Source organism: Diceros bicornis, chromosome 14 (genome assembly GCF_020826845.1).
Source record: "Diceros bicornis minor isolate mBicDic1 chromosome 14, mDicBic1.mat.cur, whole genome shotgun sequence".
NCBI lineage: Eukaryota > Metazoa > Chordata > Mammalia > Perissodactyla > Rhinocerotidae > Diceros > Diceros bicornis.
This window is the reverse complement of record NC_080753.1, coordinates 55,498,269-55,516,984: the sequence shown is the minus strand read 5'-3', so window position 1 is coordinate 55,516,984 and position 18,716 is coordinate 55,498,269. Positions and strand designations below refer to the sequence as shown.

The window sequence follows — 18,716 nt, the reverse complement described above, 5'->3', positions numbered from 1 at the left end:
GCCTGTTGGCCATCTGTATATCTTCTTTGGAGAAATGTCTGTTCAGGTCTTTTGCCCATTTTTTAATTGGGTTGTTAGTGTTTTTGTTGTTGAGATGTATGAGTTCTTTATTTATTTTGGATATTAACACCTTATCAGATATATGGTTTGCAAATATCTTCTCCCAATTGTTAGGTTGTCTTTTCATTTTGTTGATGGTTTCCTTTGCTGTGCAGAAGATTTTTAGTCTGATGTAGTCCCATTTGTTTATTTTTTCTATTGTTTCCCTTGCCTGGTGAGACATGGTACTTGAAAATATGTTGCTAAGTCAGATGTCGAAGAGTGTACTGCCTATGTTTTCTTCTAGAAGTTTCATGGTTTCAGGTTTTACATTCAAGTCTTTAATCCATTTGGAGTGAATTTTTGTGTATGGTGTAAGATAATGGTCTACTTTCATTTTTTTGCATGTGGCTGACCAGTTTTCCCAACACCGTTTATTGAAGAGACTTTCCTTTCTCCATTGTATGCTCTTGGTTCCCTTGTCAAAAATTAGCTGTCCATATATGTGTGGGTTTATTTCTGGGTTCCTGATTCTGTTCCATTGATCTTTGTGTCTATTTTTGTGCCAGTACCATGCTGTTTTGGTTACTATAGTTTTGTAGTATGTTTTGAAATCAGGGAGTGTGATGCCTCCAGCTTTGTTCTTTTTTCTCAGGATTCCTTTGGCTATTCGGGGTCTTTTGTTGTTCCGTATAAGTTTTAGGATTCTTTGTTCTGTTTCTGTGAAAAATGTTGTTGGAACTTTGGTAGGGATTCTGTTGAATCTGTAAATTGCTTTAGGAGGTATGGACATTTTAGCTATGTTAATTCTTCCAATCCAAGAGCACAGAATATCTTTCCATTTCTTTGTGTCTTCTTCAGTTTCTTTCCACAATGTTTTATAGTTTTCAGTGTACAGGTCTTTCACTTCTTTGGTTAAGTTTATTCCTAGGTATTTTATTCTTTTTATTGCACTTGTAAATGGGATTGTATTCTTAATTTCTCTTTCTGCTACTTCATTGTTATTATATAGAAATACGACTGATTTTTGTATGTTGATTTTGTATCCTGCAACTTTATGGTTTATTGGTGATAAACTTCTTTAGTTCTTGCTTGTCTGGGAAACTCTAAAGTATTATCTCTCCTCCCATTCTGAATCATAACCTTGCCAGGTAGAGTATTCTTGGCTGTGGGTTTTTTCCTTTTAGCACTTTAAATATATAGTGCCACTCTCTTCTAGCCTGTAAGGTTTCTGCTGAGAAGTGGGCTCATAGCCTTATGGGGTTTCCTTTGTATGTAACTTTGTGCCTTTCTCTTGTGGCTTTTAAGATTCTCTCTTTATCTTTAATTCTGGGCATTTTAATTATGATGTGTCTTGGTGTGGGCCTCTTTGGTTTTATCTTTTTTGGTGCTCTCTGTGCTTCCTGTACCTGGATGTCTGTTTCCTTCCTTAGGTTAGGAAAGTTCTCAGCTATTATTTCTTCAAATAGATTCTCTGCCCCTTTGTCTCTCTCTTCTCCCTCTGGAACACCTATAACACGGATGTTAGTGTGCTTGATATTGTCCCAGAGGTCCCTTAGACTGTCCTTACTCTTTTTAATTCTTTTTTCTTTTGTCTGTTCGCCTTGGGTGATTTCCTCTAGTCTTTCATCTAGCTCGCTGATCCATTCCTCGATATCCTCTACTCTGCTTTTGAGTCCCTCTAGTGAATTTTTCATTTCCAGTCTTGTATGCTTCATTTCTGATTGGTTCTTTTTTATATTTATCATTTCTTTGTTGACGTTTTCACTGAGTTCAGCCATTCTTCTCCCAAGATCAGTGAGCATCCATATGACTCTGTTTGAACTCTTCATCGGGTAGATTGCTCATTTCTGTTTCATTTTAGTTGTTTTTCTGGAGTTTTGTCTTGTTCTCTTAATTGGAATATATTCCTTTGCCTCCTCATTTCGTCTCTTTCTCTGTCCTTATATCTATGTATTGGGTAGGTTAGCTACATCTTTTGATCTTGGAGAGGTGACCATATATAAGAGATGCCTTACGAGGCCCAGCAGTGTGCTTCTGTCTTGTCACCAGTGCCGGATGTTCCAGGAGTGACCCCCGTGTGGGCCACGTATGTCCTTCTGTTGTGGCAGGGTTGCTCTTGCAGACGCCCAGGGAGGCTGAACTGTCCCCCTGGCTGGCTGGTTGGAATGCTCAGCTGCCTATGGCTGTTATGGACCTTTCAGTCTCTTTATCGGGTGTGGGGAGCCCCAGCACAGTTGGCTGCAAGGTCTAATAGCACATTCCTGTTGCAGTTTTTCTGCTAGGTGAGTAGGCTCCCAGCATAGCTGGATGTTAGTCTCAGGGGCTTATAATTGTTGTAGCCCTCTAGCCTATAAGGCTTTTGTCAGCTCTCTCAGGATTGCAGCTGGGAGGGCTGGCCCCAGGCAGGGAAACACCCAGTTGTTTCAGGCCTTGGAAGGTGGGGCTGTTCCCCTGTGTGGCTGTTTGGGAAGCACAAGTCTTCTGCAGCTGACAATCCCCACCACCCATAGGGCCACACACACCATCGACACAGTTCTGTCCCATGCGCACCTCCTGACCCCTGAAGTGGACCCAGTCACCACACAGCAGAGGCCCTACACACTCCCCCAATGCCCTGCACACTCCTCATGCACGCCCTGCACCACAGAGGTGAACTCACTCGCCTGGCAGCAGAGAATCCAGGCACCTAGATTATGCAGGCCCAAAAGTTGACTGATGGCTTGTTGTTGGGTGGAGCCAGTCCCTAGGGTGAGCTGCTTGCCCTGGCTGAACTGGATTAAATCTGTAATCTAGAGGGTGGAGCAGTCCCTGGGCGGAGAGGCCAGGGGAGAACTTCAGGGGTGTCTGCCACGAGCTCTGTCAGCATGCCTGCACCAGGTCACAACAATGGCTGCCACCACTGTCTCAGTCCCTGGAGAGGTCTCGCTTCTCACCAAGATGCACTCAAGGCCTATCAGGTGAGTCTCTTTTCACCAAAGGACTGTCCACCTTTCTTTCTGGTGGTTTTAGATTGCTTTCCAAAACGGGTGAATTAGTGTGTGGGTCCTTTAAGAGCTGGTTAGTTTTTTTTCTTATGTCAGGTAGCTTTTCTGGGGATATTCCCCGTTGTTGTTAGTAGCCAGCAAAGCCAGATATTGTGACACTTGTCTCGGTTGTGTTGGGTCCAAAAAATGCTTATAGCAGCAGCAGTCCCTGCTCAGGTCCCCCACTCCTCCAGGGAAGGCTGTGTACCTTTGGATTGCTCCTGGGTGGCCAGGAGGCGCTGCTGCTTGTGAAGGTGGCTTTTTTTTCTCTCTAGAAGGGAATTTCTGTCTCTTCCACCTTAGTCAGGACTGTTGCCTGGTGCAGGGGTTCCTCGTATCTAGTTTTCAGTTCTCTCGCAGGGGTAATTGTTCCAAGAGTAGTTGTAAGTATTTTGTGTCCATAGGAGGAGGTGAGTTCAGAGTCCACCTATGCCGCCATCTTGACACCAATCTCCCCTGTCTATTCTTCTTGAGTGAACTTTCATAGTTTGTGTCTTTCAAGCGCAATATATCTATTTAATCTGAATTGTATAATTTACAGGGATAAAGTTTATAATCTCTCATCCTTGTAATATCTGTAGGATCTGTGGTGATGTTTTCTCTTTCATTCCTGATATTGGCTATTTCTGTTCTTTCCTTTTTTTTTGCATTATCAGTCTGGCTAGAGGTTTATAGATTTTATTGATCTTTTTAAGGAATCAGCTTTGGTTTCATCGATTTTTTTTTTCCCTCTGTTATTTGTCCATATTCAATTTTATTGCTTTATGCTTGTGTCTTTATTTTCTTCTACTTATTTTGAGTTTAATTTGCACTTTTTTTCTAGTTTCTCATGGTAGAAGCTTAGATTATTGATTTTAGACCTTTTTTATTTTTAAAAAATAGACATTTACTGATACAAATTTCTTTCCAGGTATTGCTTTTGACTTTAAAAAAAAATTTATTCAGTTCAAAATACTTTCTAGTTTCTTGTGATTTCTCTTTTGAACCATGGATTATTTAGAAGTACATTGTTTAAATTTTGAATATTTGGTTATTCCCCATATATCATTTTGTTAATCAGTTTCTGGTTTAATTTTTTTATGCTCAGAAAAATGTATTTTGTGTAATAAAATTTTAAGAGGGTTTACCCTTCAGTTTAATGAGACTAATTAATGGACTGTCTTGGTGAATGTTCTGTGTATACTTGAAAAGAATGATTATTCTGCTGTTATTGAGTGGAATGTTCTGTACATGTCAGGTCAACTTGGTTGATAAGGTTGTTCAATATTTTTGTGAAAGGGCATCCAACAGTTCTCTCCATTTATCAGCTACTGTATTATATAGTAGGCATCATCAGAGCTCTGAAATGGGATAACTGGTGAAAGTCATTAAACCTTTAAATTCATGGGTAGTTTTCTGTGTGTGTGTGTGTGTGTGTGTGTGTGTGTTGGTGGGGGGATGTTGGAGGTTGGTTGATTTGTTTTGAGTATCTACTCTGTCAGATACTGTTCCAAGACAGAGAGAGCACAGTGGAAAACATTAGTAAAGTATACATTTCTCTTCTTTAAGAAACTTCTGTCTTGGGGAGATGACAGACAGTTATTAACACAACGAGGGGTGGAAGTGAGCATGAAGTGCTAAAGCAGTCACCTAAGAGAGCACTATACTAAAGAGATGAATATAGTAGAAAGATGTAAAAATTATGTATTAATGGTGCTTACAGTTCTCAGTAACAGTGATAGTAGCCTTGTGTCTGTGGAGTTTGTCCTGGAAGGGAAGAGACTGGAGCCTAGGAGACAGTAACAAGGGCTAACATTTCATGAGTGTTTACTATGTGCCAGACGTTCTTTTTAGCATGTTACGTATATTCTTTTTATTACCATATTGACTGGTTGGGAGTGGGTACTGTTATCTCCATTTTATAGAAGAGGAAACTGAGGCACATAGAGGTTAACTTGCCCAAGGTGCAGGTAAATTGTTGAGTTAGGATTCAACCAAGCAGTGTGGCTCCAACATGCCTCAGAGATGTACGAGATTATGGTGATAATCCAGTTGACAGATAATAAGGATTTGATCTCGGATAGAGAATGTAGAGAAGGAAACAGATGGGAGAGGGTTTATTAAGGTAGAATCTATAGCACTGAGGTAAAGTAGGGGAGGGGCAATGTTCCACTAGACAGATGGGGAGAGGACACAATACACATCACAGAAATAGGAAAATCAGAAGGAGCTATTGGATGTATATACTTTTTTAAGCCAACCAGGTAGAGATTCCTTCCCTGGGGTTCAAGAATGGTAGAAAGTATGCATGAAAACTTTGGTCATCATTTGTAATAGAGGTATTTGGATCCCTGGGAATGTTGTGATCACCAAAGGGAAAAGAAAATAGAGGGGAGGTTTTAACAGGCAACTTTAAAATTTCTTACATTTATTGGATAAAAGAGTTTTGGATATGTGGAGGTACTATGGTTCAACATTATGTTGATTCAGTAATGGTGTCTCCAAGAGCTTAGCTTCTGGTGTTGCCCAGTGTCTCATTGTGAAAGGGGTGTGCAGTAGAGGGAGCATTGTGGTAGGAGTTTGAAGAGCATGGCTCTATTTTTACTTAGCCTGCTAGGGCATAGTATCTTAGAAGTGAGCCCTTAGCTGCCTTCAGAATAAAATGAAAATAAGGTAATAGGATTGAAAACGGAAACAAGCTTTATACAAACTGAGATTAGTATTGAACTAGTTAGTTAACTACTTGGATACTGTCATGAAGGTAGGGTTATGTAACTCTACTGGAATGATTCCACAAAGATAAGAATTTGTGGTTATATTGCACCTGGGTTTTGACCTAAAAAGATCTTGGGTACTGAAATCAAATTCTCATTCCCTAATTAGTGTTTTTTGTTTTAGCTCTACTTGCACCATGAAAATCTGAGAAATTTGATAGTTTTTAAACTCATTGCTCTATTTTACCTAACTGGCCTCTTCCATGGTTATGAGTCACTTCGAGCCTTTATTTCTTATCTAGAAAATGGGGTTAATGATTCCTATTCCAGTTAATTCAGAGGGCTATTGGGAGGATTAAATGAGATGTTCAATGAAAAAGCCCTTTGTGAACTGAGAACTCTATAATTACAACTATCCCCTGGGTTTGTGGTGTGTTGATGGTGATAGGTTCATCACTCAAGTTCATCTGCCATTGCTACCCTTCTGCTGCCAGCACATTTATCTTGCATAGAAAAACAATGTACAGTGTGTTTCATGAAATTCATCCTTTGAACTAACACTTGGTTATTGGCGCACACAAGTGAATGCTCCTTTGCTTATCCCAGAATATATACCCTCTGTTGCCAGCCCGTTTTTCTGACATATAGTGCTTACCAGTGTGAGATTGGAGCAAGGCGCAGACTTGCCTTTTAAACTATGAAAAACTGCAGTACCTGTTTGAACAATTAGCATAAATTTCTGATTATAAGTGCATATAGTTGTGGACAGTCTTTTCCTCCTACCTCTCCTTTCTTCTCTCCCTTCCTCCTTCCCATTTCTCTCTTATTAAATCCCAGGACAAGATACAAGACACATGCCCTATAGAATAAGGGTAGGTAAGGAGTTTCTGGTGTCTGTATATCAGTCTGGGTGGGAGGAATTGTATGAGCTATACTTCCCTAAGAGGTCCTGTTTTCTATAGGCATGCAGCGTACAAGGGGTGAGTCCCTTTCAGTAAAAGATATCCTGGATTTTAGTGGTTATTCTTCCTCCTATCCTGTTCTCCCCCAAAGATAATACACACAGCTGGCGGAAGTTAGTCACTAGGGCCCGAAGTCCAAATTAGGCTGGTCTGTTCTTACAGAAAGTCAGAGTTGTAAATCTGAACTCGTGATTCTATCCCTTGTTTCTGTGATGCTTCTCCCTCTCCCAGAACACACTCTTACACACCCTCACCTCTCTTATTTGATGTTCTCTTACAACAAATAACATGTAGATAGAGTGTGATGCTTTTATATTACATAACTTTCCACTTGTTTTCTCTTACAAGATAATGAACTCTGAATACATAAGTATTATATTAAACCATTTTGTTAACCTGACACAATACAATTCTACTTGGAGCAAAGATATAATCATTCTTTATGTCTAACTTCTGACTATCCGTTTCATCATTCATCAGACATCCGTTGTCCTCCAGCAGCATTGCCCTACTCATCAGTGATGCTTGGGCGGTTTCCTTATAGCTCCCTCTTAATACTCACTTTGTCCAATTAGTAAGTACTAGTGAGGCTTTGTTGCCGTTTCCCAAGTGGGATCTTCTCAAATAGGTGATCTGGTCAACTGTTGTTCCGTCTTTTCCCACTGGTGCTCCATTGCTAGTTGTTTTTTCCTTTTTCTTGGCCATTCTCCATAGTTGACCCACAACAATACTCGTGTTTCTTCTTCACTCTATTTCTCTTCTCCAGACCTGCATGTGAATCAGAATCATCTAGGGAGCTTTAAAAAAAAAAAAAAGAGTAAGCATAATCCCTGGATGTTGATTTGAGCTATCTGGGATGAGTCATTGAGAATCTATAGTTTCTAAAAGCTCCCTAGCAGAATATGATGAGTAGACAGTTTGAGTGATTCTTCTTCTGAATCGCTGCAGTGTGATAATCAGATTTCTCAACTAGGGCCATTCCATTGGATAATAAATGCTTTTGAACTTGCCTTACATTTACATGTGTTCTTTTTCCTAAAAGGGAGAATATGACTCCTAGCCTCATCTGATTCCACCTTACCCTCACCCAAAATAGTTCCTCAGCTCGGGAGGTTGAGGACCTCTTGCAGTGTGGACATTCATCAAAGGTCACATTGTGTTGATGTTTTGAAGGAATCAAGGCAGATCCCAAGAAGATTGAAGGTTTTGGTTAGACTTGATCCAACAAAAGAATTGCCTGCCTGGATCGGGGATGGTTTATTTGGTGACTTCTTTAGAGGAGACCATCCTTCAGGAGGCTATTGCCTAATAAAAGTAGAGGGGACGTCTTTATTGAAGTTCTGTTGCCAGGCTATCCTATCCACCCCCCTCCAATCTCTAAAATCACCCTTGAACTCTTGGGGGTGGCCCTATAGCCATGTTCACAATGCCTGACCCAGGTAGTGCCCAGTGGTGCTGGGGATGACAGTTGACCCAAGTTGGGAGAGAGATTCTAGGCTGTTTTTTTGAGGATATGAAGGAGAAGTCATATCAAGTGTGAAGCAGCAACTGTGTGTGAAAGAAGCCTAGAAAAAATGAAGCAAGTATGTAGAGAGCAACAGATGCTGAGAGAATGACCTCAGTTCACAAGAGCCTTCTCCTAGTTCTAGAACAACCCTGTAAGGGTTCTTCCTCCCATGCCCTCTTTGAGACGTTCCTGTAAGCTAATAACAAATTCCTCCTTTTTGGTTAAGCTAAGTCAGGATTTTTGTTACTTGAACTAAAAGCTGCTTTATTAAAATAACAGAAGATCAACTATGTATATGACTTTCTACTTTGTATTTCTCATAAGATCAGTACAAGTAAAATGCTGTGGATGAATAGGTCAGGGCCCTATTAATCAGCTACAGGGAGTGTGACATACCATAAGTATGTGAAGGGACACTTTAGTCTGGCCAGTAAATGATATGTGCAAAGCATTTCTTCACAGTACCTGTCCCAAAGTTAAAAAAAAAAAAAGTTAGCTATCTAATTAACATAGCCAGTGAATATCTTATTGGCAGTTTTATCTGGTACTATAGTACCTCTCTTATTAGTTTCTTCTTTGCTAAGTCATGCTGTTCCTGGTATATACTCATTGGGCTTTTAATAATGGTTCTTTTTCCAAAATAAGTATGTTGTGTATAGTTGTTTTTCTGATCAAACTGCCTGGAAGTTTTAGTATCATCCTTTGTTTAGACTGTTAACACTCGTTGATAAAAGATCTATTATAGAAGCATGAGATCTTACCAATCCTAGGTATTATGATCTGGAAATCCCCCTCCTTCTCCTCCTCCTCCCATCTCTCTTCCCAAAATTACAGCTGTGTAAGAACTTAGTCATTTTACTTGGAGAGCAACTTGTTGAACTTCCCTCAATTGAGTGGATACCCCTGCAATTCTTATCAACACTACAATTTATCTCTTAGCTTTACATTCCCACCCTGTCATTACAGTAGTCATTGTAAAAAACCAAGCACAGTGGGTGTTTTTCTTTTTGGCTGCCCAGCATATGAACTCCATGTCTGCATTAGGGGAATTCTCTACTTCTTGATTTTTTGTGGGAAGCAGTGTCACTATCCACATTCTCCCCCTCTAACCCCAGTCCTCACACACCTTACACTCAGGCAGAATAGGGAAAAATTAGCGTACTTTTCAAGTTTGCTTACTCTAGATTTAGGGTAAAAATTAAAGAGATGTGAAGTCAAGTGGTTTAGCTGGTGTGGGTAGAGAGGGGAGTGATGAGTTTGGAGGTAGTGGCTGTATTTTGCTGCTCCAAACTCGAGAGTATCTCTCATTGGCCAACACATTCTGAGTTTTGACTTGACATTGAATCCCTTACATTGTTTGGTTGCTGGCAGTGATTTAGAAAAAATTTTTTTTGGTTTGTTTTATTAAAATTGGGAAAGAGAGTTTGTGATCTAGCTGAATGCTCTTATGACTGCTGCAGCTATCCTCAGTTCCGTATTTTGTAGATTTCTGTGCTGGGAGACTTCGCTTTCTCTTAACCATCCCAAGGGCACTGTAGTATTTTGTGGTGGGAACCTCAGTGGTGACAGCCCTTCACCATAGTCTCTTTTCAGTAAAAAGACTTCCAGTAACCTTCCTTCCTTTTCTTTATGATTTTGTACCTTGTAGCTACTGTTGGAATCTTTGGTTTTTATGAGGTCAAGACTACTCTCTTTGAGTTTGATTATAATTTCCCTGGTGGTAAATTCACTGCCATAATCTCTGTTTAGTGCAGTACCTTGGGCAAATGAGTTCTCTTAACTTTTAGGTTGGGTTCTCGAAACTAACGTAAGAGTTAGGGGTTTTCCTTAGTATCTGTTGAAATCAATTGGCCTTATTAGTTTGGGCCAATTAATAGCATTGGGGTATTTAAAACATATAAATCTATTATAAATCTATAGAGTATTCATGATTTACTTATCAGTTTCTGACTTTTCTCCTGATTTTCTAAATCATGTGTGTCCGTCGTGGAAAAATTGGGTAAGTACAGAGCACTATTGAAAAAACAGTGTAGGTCCCAACATTGATCTACAGATTCAGTGCAATCCCTATTAAACTTCTCTCTGCCTTTTTTGCAGAAATTGACAAGATAATTCTAAAATTCACATGGAAATGCAAGGGACTCAGCCAAAACAATCTTGAAGAAAACAAAGTTGGTGGACTTATACTCTTGATTTCAAAACTTAATACAAAGCTACTGTAATCAAGGTGGTGTGGTACTGGCATAAGGATAGACATACAGATCAATGGAATAGAATTGAGAGTCCAGAAATAACCTGTAAGATTTATGGTTGTTTGATTTTTGACAAAGGTGCCAAGACAATTAAATGAAAGGAAGAGCAGTCTTTCCACCAAGTGCTTCTAGAACAACTTGATATCCACATGCAAAAGAATGAATTTGGACCTCACTCTCACACCAAAATTAACTAAAATGGATCAAAGACCTAAATGTAAAAACTAAAACTAAAACTCTTAGAGGAATACATAGGTATAAATCTGGATGACCTTGGGTTAATCAGTAGTTCCTTAGATATGACACCAAAAGCACAAGCAATCAAAGAAAAAAATAGATAAATTGGATTTCACAAAGAAAAAATGATAAATTAGGCTTCATCATAATAAAAAACTTTTGTACTTAAAAAACATTATCAGACCAGTGAAAAGACAACTCACAGAATGGGAGAAAATATTTGCAAATTATATATCTGAAAAGGGCCTAGAATCAAGAATATGTAAAGAACTTTTACAACTCAATAAAAAAACAAACAACTTGATTAAAAAATGAGCAAAGGACTTGAATACACATTTCTCCAGAGAAGATATACAAATGGCCAATAAACACATGAAAAGACTTTCAACATCTTTAGCCATTAGGGAAATGCAAATAAAAGCCACAATGATATGCCACTTCACACCTGTTAGGATGAGTATAATGAAAAAGGTGAAGAGTAGAAAGTCCTGGTGAGGTTGTAGAGAAACTGGAACCTCGTACGTAGCTGGTGGGAATGTAAATTGGTGCAGCTGCTTTGGAAAACAGTTTAGCAATTTCACAAATGGCAAAGCGTAAAGTTACCAATATGATTCAGCATTTCTACTCCTAGATATATACCCAAAAGAAATGAAAACATGCCCATGCAAAAACTTGTACACAATGGTCATTGCAGCCAAAATATGGAAACCTTGGGCCGGCCCCGTGGCTTAGTGGTTAAGTGTGCGCACTCCGCTGCTGGCGGCCCGGGTTCGGATCCCAGGAGTGCACTGACGCGCCAGTTCTCCGGCCATGCTGACACCACGTCCCAAATACAGCAACTAGAAGGATGTGCAGCTATGACATACAACTATCTACTGGGGCTTTGGGGGAAAAATAAATAAAATTATAAAAAAACAAAAAAAATATGGAAACCTTGTTTTTGATAATAGCCAAAAAAAGTGGAAACTACCCAAATGTCCATTAATTGGTGAATGGTTAAACAAAATGTGATGTATCCATACAATGGAATATCACTATTCAACAACAAAAAGGAACGAAGTAATACATGCAACAACATGGATGATGAACCTTGAAAACATATGCTAAATAAAAGAAGCCAGACAAAAGACTACATATTGTGTTTCCATTTATATGAAATGTTCAGAATAGACAAATCCGTAGAGACAGAAAAGTAGATTAGTGGTTGCCAGGGGCTAGGGGAAGGAAGAAATGAGGAATGACTCTTGATGGGTATGTGGTTCCTTTTGGGGTTGATGAAAATGTTCTGGAGTTCGTTAATGGTGATGGTTGCACAGCCTTGTGAATATACTAAAAACCACTGAATTGTATACTTTACAAGGGAGGATTTTATGATATGTGAATTGTAACTCAATTAAGAAAAAGATAATTAAACAGGAAAATAGAGGCCACCTCAGATTGCACTGCACAGGGACAACCACAGCTCATGTCAATTGAGCGTTTTACAAAATGGGAACTCAGTGCCAGGCACCTAAGCCCTTTAGATACCGTCTCATTTTTCCCTCCCAATAGCTTGATGAATCTTCCATCAGCACTGAGACTCCTGACTCCTTCGCCAGTGTTCTTTCCACTAATATGCTCTGCCTATTTTTACAAAGAATTTTGGGTGAAAAGAGAGCTTGCTAATTTGGAACATTGATTAAAATACTATTTTAGAAAGTTAAGTGCTTTACTCAAACACATGGTTAACCAAAATATATTTGTGGTATGGTTCAGTTAGTACTCAGCACTCAAGCTTAAAGCAAAAACTTGAGAAATGGGTTAAATCTCTGAAGTTAGTCTTTTAGTACAAAGGAGTTTATGTTGATCTTTTTTTCCCAGAGATTGTAAGAAAGAAACAAGTAAAATTAGGAACTTCCTTAAAGTGGCCATTCATCTTGGCCTGGTGTTAGATGCTACTCATCAGAATATGCTGTGATCCATTGCTTTTCAATGAAACTAGAGAGTTTAAAGTAGAAGGCATCAAGGAAACATGCTAGCATGAAAAACTTGGTTACAGTGGTTGATTTGGTTTATTTTATGCTCTTAAGATTTCAGAGCAACCACTTGTGGGCCCAGAGGTTTGTCCTGTGTGCTCCTTGATTGATTTTTTGTCCTTATTAGTGGGCACCGAAAACTTAGTACACTTAAAACTCCTTGCAAAAATAAGCAAAATTTGGTTAGTAATTTTTTTTTTTTTTTTTTTTTTGTGAGGAGATCAGCCCTGAGCTAACATCCGCCAATCCTCCTCTTTTTTTTGCTGAGGAAGACGGCCCTGGGCTAACATCGGTGCCTATCTTCCTCCACTTTATATGGGACGCCGCCACAGCATGGCTTACCAAGCAGTGCGTCGGTGCGCGCCCGGGATCCGAACCAGCGAACCCCGGGCCGCCGCAGCAGAGCGCACGCACTTAACCGCTTGCGCCACCGGGCCGGCCCCAGTAATTTTTTTTTTAAGGAGAGTTTATTCAAACTTCTTAATGACTTGGACAAGAGAATACTGTATTTTTTAAAATCTTGAACTTAAGATGCTGGTGCTCTGGCTTTATTCTTTCATCATGTAATTGAAGAAAATTTATTAATTTTCTGTGAAAATTTATTTCTAGAAACTTATGAATAGCTTGGTCCTGACTGAGAGGTTTTCATGGTAGTGTGGTTGATTCTTGCTATTTAATGTCTTTTGCATTCTGATTGAAGAAAACTTGGCTTTTAGTAAATATTAGCATAGTGTATTCTTTCTTCCCCAGAAAAATTCTCTCAAAAATTTAATTTTAATATAATAAACACTTTCACTTAGGTATCATAATCTCATTATAATTTTGATGTAGATGGACCAAGCTTGGATTTTAAATTTCGTAAAGGCAGAAACTGTTTTTGCCGTCCCTGTATACTCCCAGAGTTTATCCTTATGCCTTGTCCTTAGTAAATGCTTAATAAGTGTTTGTAATATACATATATATTTATATATTTATTTATGTTATACATATTATTTTGTAATATACCTCCCCACAATTAACTGGAATGTTGTCAATTGATAACATTGTGTGTAATAATTTTTCTTCAATGTTTTTGTCTTTCTTTAGGTTGGTATTTTGTATGGCATCTCTTTTTATCGAAATTTAAGTTTCTGCGGGAACTGGTGGGAGACACAGGATCCCAGGAGGGAGATCATGAGCCTTCAGGGTCTGAAACAGAAGAGGACACTTCATCGTCTCCGCAGAGGATCAGATCCGCTCGCCAAAGAAGGGCACCTGCTGATGAAGGCCGCTGACCCCGGCCATGGTCCTGTGTTAGTGAATGATGAAAGGCAGTTGGGAGCCTCTGTCTTTAGTGACTCGGCTTTGCAATTTGCTTAAAAGATTGAAGAACATTTGTACTTGGTTTTAAGTCCAATTCAAAAAAAGATTTACATATAAGCCATATGAAAGTAAAGGGAATTAAAACCAAATTGGACCATTGCAAATTTCATCTTAAAGATAACCTTTTGCTTCACTAGCATTTACTTATGTACTTAATCCTTGGCTATTGGGCTTATTTTCTTGGACTGGTGTGAATCTGGTAAACATTACAGGCTTGAAAAACCATATTAATTCTATAATGTACGTTTTTTGTTTTTTTGTGGTTTTTGTTTTCACGTTTTACCTTGTCTAAAATTGGAATGCATCTCACGATTACTGTCAACTAGGCAATAGTCACGATGTAATTATCCAGCCTGCATGTGTGAACTTATAGCTTATCATAGCGTCATCACTGTATTGTGGGTATCAGACATGTCAGGTTTAATTGGCATTTAAGATGTCTTCAAAAAGATTACACTATGATTCAGCATTGAAACGAAAAGTTATTGTATATGCAGAAACACATGGAAACAGAGCAGTGGGGCGTACATTTGATATCAGTGAAGCAAATGTCCGTCACTGGAGGAATGACCGAAATTCCATATTTTCTTGTAAAGCAACAACAAAATGCTTTACGGAACCTAAGAAAGGAAGATACCCACAGGTAGACGAAGCTGTACTACACTTTGTCAGTGAGACACGTGCAAAAGGACTGCCTGTCACACGCCAGGCGATGCAGTTGAAGGCGGGAGAAATTGCCAAAACCCTTGGAATAGATGAAACAAAATTCAGAGCAACACGAGGCTGGTGTGATCGATTCATGCGTCGAGCAGGACTGTCGTTAAGGCGTCAAACATTGTTTTGTCCAAAGCTTCCTGCTGACCTTAAACAGAAGACAGTGGTGGAGCACTGTTTTGAGAAATGCTGTGTCACCAGCGCTCTTGGTGACACCAAGGGTGCTGTTGTGTGGAAGCGTGCAGACGTCGACGACTGTGATCTGAGAAGTGATTCCGAAGAGTTGGACTCAATATGAGGTTATAGTTATAACTTAACCAGTGTATTTCATATATTCTCTTTACGTATGCACAGGATCGACGTGGTAAAATCTGTTTAACTCTAAAAGCTCTGTTTCAATAAATATAAACATTCTACATGATACGAAAGCATTGTGTCATAGTTTAATTGCCTGTGTTTTTTCTTAGTGATACATATGGTGCATCCTACAATTGATGGTATCTTAGATAAAAAATAGTTTGTAAATTTATTTTTCTTTCTAGGATGATAATTATTTATTGGAGAACTTAATCCTGCCTCTTAACAATATTGCTAAAATAGTTATCCTCTATGAGATACATTTTTTTGGCAACTTACTCAAGATATTAGAGTAGTAACTTAGAAACCTAAGAACTGTCTTCTACTTTAGGAAGAGTAGGATTAGTTACTCCCTTTCTATGGGAGGACTTCATGCTCAAGGCCTGTCTTGTGGAGAAAATATTTCTTCACAAGCAGCAACTCAGTGACAAGACCTCAGAGGTACAGGGTATAGAGGGAAAAATAGAGAGCGGGTGAAAATGCCTGCTTCCCTGTGAAATGACTCTTACCAGGTTCCCATGTTTGTCTTCACTGAACTTTGGACTCTGTGTTTACTGGGGAGAGAGATACGGATCAAAGAACCTTCCTGTTTAGTGTTACCTGCTTTGTACTAGAATGAATTGCAAAGCCAACTTGTCCTATTAATCTAAGTTCTTTTTGTGTTTTTAACCTGTTCTCATAAAAACTATTCATCACAGAATATCACCTCTATTTTATGATGGTATGTAATTTTATGTTTGATACCTCATACTGTATGCCGATAGTTTTGTTTGTTAACAGTTCACTTGTTCTGCCTCAAGTTTTATTCCTGATGAACACCTCTGCTGTCACTGTAGCCCTTTGGGTATACTAAAAGGGAATTTACAGAAAATAACTTTAAGTGCTTGCTGGGGAAAATCCCCAGCAGCTGAGAATGGGGCATAATCTTTCTGTCTTCATTTCCTTATTGGATGCAATTTTCTATTTTTATGTGACTTAGGTATTAAAACAGTGACACAAGTTTTGAGCATTAATTTTAGGGCTTCATACTAGCTAAATATATTAAAATGATCATCAGTTAGAAAAAAAATGACTAAAAAGCTCGGTACTGGGAGGATATTTAAATTAGATTTTTCATAGTCTAACATTTTGAGCTGTGGATTCTGCTTTATAGTGGATAATCTTAGGTTTAGATAATAATAGTTGCTGACGAACTTTTAAGTAGCTGATGAACTTCCATATTGTGTCAGTATTAAAGAATGGTGGCTGACATGACCTTCCCAAATCTACAAGGGTCATCTACAAATTAATCCATGTAAAGGTGTACGTGCTGGTATTATTTATTAATATTTATGCTTCAAAGATGTGTGTCTTAATAGAATCTTAAGAAATGTTCTGCTTAACTTACTTGGGAAATATACCCAAAAGCGTATTAATAGCTCACATCCTGCTGTGTTTTAACTCTTAGGAGAGTCAAAAGAAATCACTGATGCCAATATGAAAATTCTACAAACTAATTTCCTTTGTTTAACATCTTTTTCCCCCCTACACCTCTCTTCCCCCACATAGTACGTATTTCTAAGGCCACTATGAAAGACAAAAGAAATAGTTGTTAACACAGAGTTATTTGTGTGGTATGGTGTTTCTGTTCTTTTCCTGTTGTAGAGCTTTTGTAGCTGAGCTTACCAGAACTTCATCATAAGTGCGTTTTCAGTTTCGCAGTAGGAGACAGACTAGGCTGTGGTTAATTTGGTTTAGAAGTTTAGAAGGTTCTGAGCATTAAAAACACGTACAAGTATTAGTTTTGTCTGACTACTGACAAACGATGGTGATCAAGTATGCCATCTTTTGAGGATTAATTTTAAAATTGAGGACACTGGCAGGTTGTTTCATTTCCTTCCCAACCAACCATTTCCAAATCTTTCTTTTTTGCCTCTGAAATGTCTGTGAAAGTTGCCTGTATCAAATGTATTGGTAGCATTGCTCTGATTTTAAATACCAAAAAACACTAAATATTTGTGTGGCACTGTTAAATGAGGTTTTTAATATTTACATCAAACTAAAAATAGAATTCATCCGATGGATTTTGTAGTATTGTTTTCGTGGAGGAAACAAATATTTTGTTATTTGGTGGAGCGCCAGTTCACACATGTGCTGACCCATTTCTTTAGATGTTATTAGGTTTAAAAACAACTTCAAACTGTTATTTTGCTGAAAGTTGGGAATACTTCAAGTAACGGTTTCACAAAATATGGCATTTTAAACCAAAATGTGTTGAAAGATTTGAAAGTAGTGCATTTTTACTTTTAAGAGCAACAATTTTTGAAATTAAGTCAACAATGTGGTATTTTTTAATGTTAGTTTTTCTTAAAAGGTGTGTTTTAATGTAACATGCAACCAATGTAACTTGAGCTTTTGATGGTAAACTTCAAGTGCTTTTATATTTTAAGTTGACTTTAAGAAGCCAATGAGCAGTGTCAAAGTTTATAGACTCCCAAGCAACTAATGGAATAGTATCTTGTTATGGAGTCTAGAATGAAGGCACCTTGTATTGTCTTCTTTTAAAGTATCCTGTAGTTTTTAAATTAAAGCGTAAAGAGTAACATTTTAGCTTATATTAGTAAAAGTTACATTTTCTATTTGTTAATGTACGTGTGCTGCCTGTTTTATGACCAATGTTTAATGTTACCCTCTAAGTCAGTTCTATGCAGAACCATTTACCAAATACTGCTGCTATGGTTTCTTAAAGGAAACCTTCTGTGCTGTGCTATGCTGCATTGTCATCTTGCTGCTTGGCAAATAGGTTTTTAAGGAATTAGAATTGTGTATGTTACTAGTACCTTTGTATAACGAGACGTAAAATTAGAGATGAAGAATGTATGTGAATGATCATTCACTGTTTTTTTTTTTAAAACTGATCAGTAATATAAAGCTTCTGTGGTTTGTATGATGTTTTAACTTTCACTTTAAACTGCATAGAATAAATTAAAATGAAAACAGAAATTGTGTATGTTTCATTAATAAAGTGTAGTAAGTATGAAGGGGACCTTGAACATGGGGGATTTGAAAGCAGCCATTTTTACCAGTGGTCTACCCTTCACCTCGTTTTTCAACCTCTGAAAATCTGTAAGAATTAAGACCAGATAGCAGTAGTATTCTTAATGCCATGAAGGTAGTTGACTTAGAACCTAAGGACATATAGCCGTAGAGCTAAATTACATTTACCATGGTTAACCTTTTGTTTTCTTCTCATGCATTTATCCAACACCCTCAAGATTGTTTTGGTAAACTGTTTACCAGAGATCATGTCTCACATTTTTGTTAGTATTAATTGCCAGGAAGATGGAGTGAGGAAACTGACCAAAGCCAAGGAAAAAGAATGAGGAATGCCTTTGAAAACCCATGTGAGATAGGAAACCATTAATTGCAGTGGCTGGGGGCCAAGTTTTGATTTTTCTTCAGCAGCGACAATGTAGAATAGGAAAAAGTGGGTTGTGCCAGGGTTGGGCTTTGTAAGGTAGGACTGTCTAAAGGGCAAGGTCATTTGAGATTGCTGCACATTGGCCCTGGGAT

The 18,716-nt window shown here is 38.4% G+C and overlaps 1 protein-coding gene across 1 annotated transcript in view; it reads left to right on the top strand.

Moving 5' to 3' along the window:
- SMIM13 (small integral membrane protein 13) overlaps positions 1-18,140 on the top strand; it is a 31,928-nt gene extending 13,788 nt beyond the window's left edge. Inside the window, exon 2 of the mRNA XM_058555266.1 lies at positions 13,818-18,140. Within this exon, the coding sequence (XP_058411249.1) occupies positions 13,818-14,005 (188 nt within the window). The 3' untranslated portion in view covers positions 14,006-18,140. The remainder of the gene's footprint in view (positions 1-13,817) is intronic.
- The last annotated feature ends 576 nt before the right edge of the window (positions 18,141-18,716 follow it).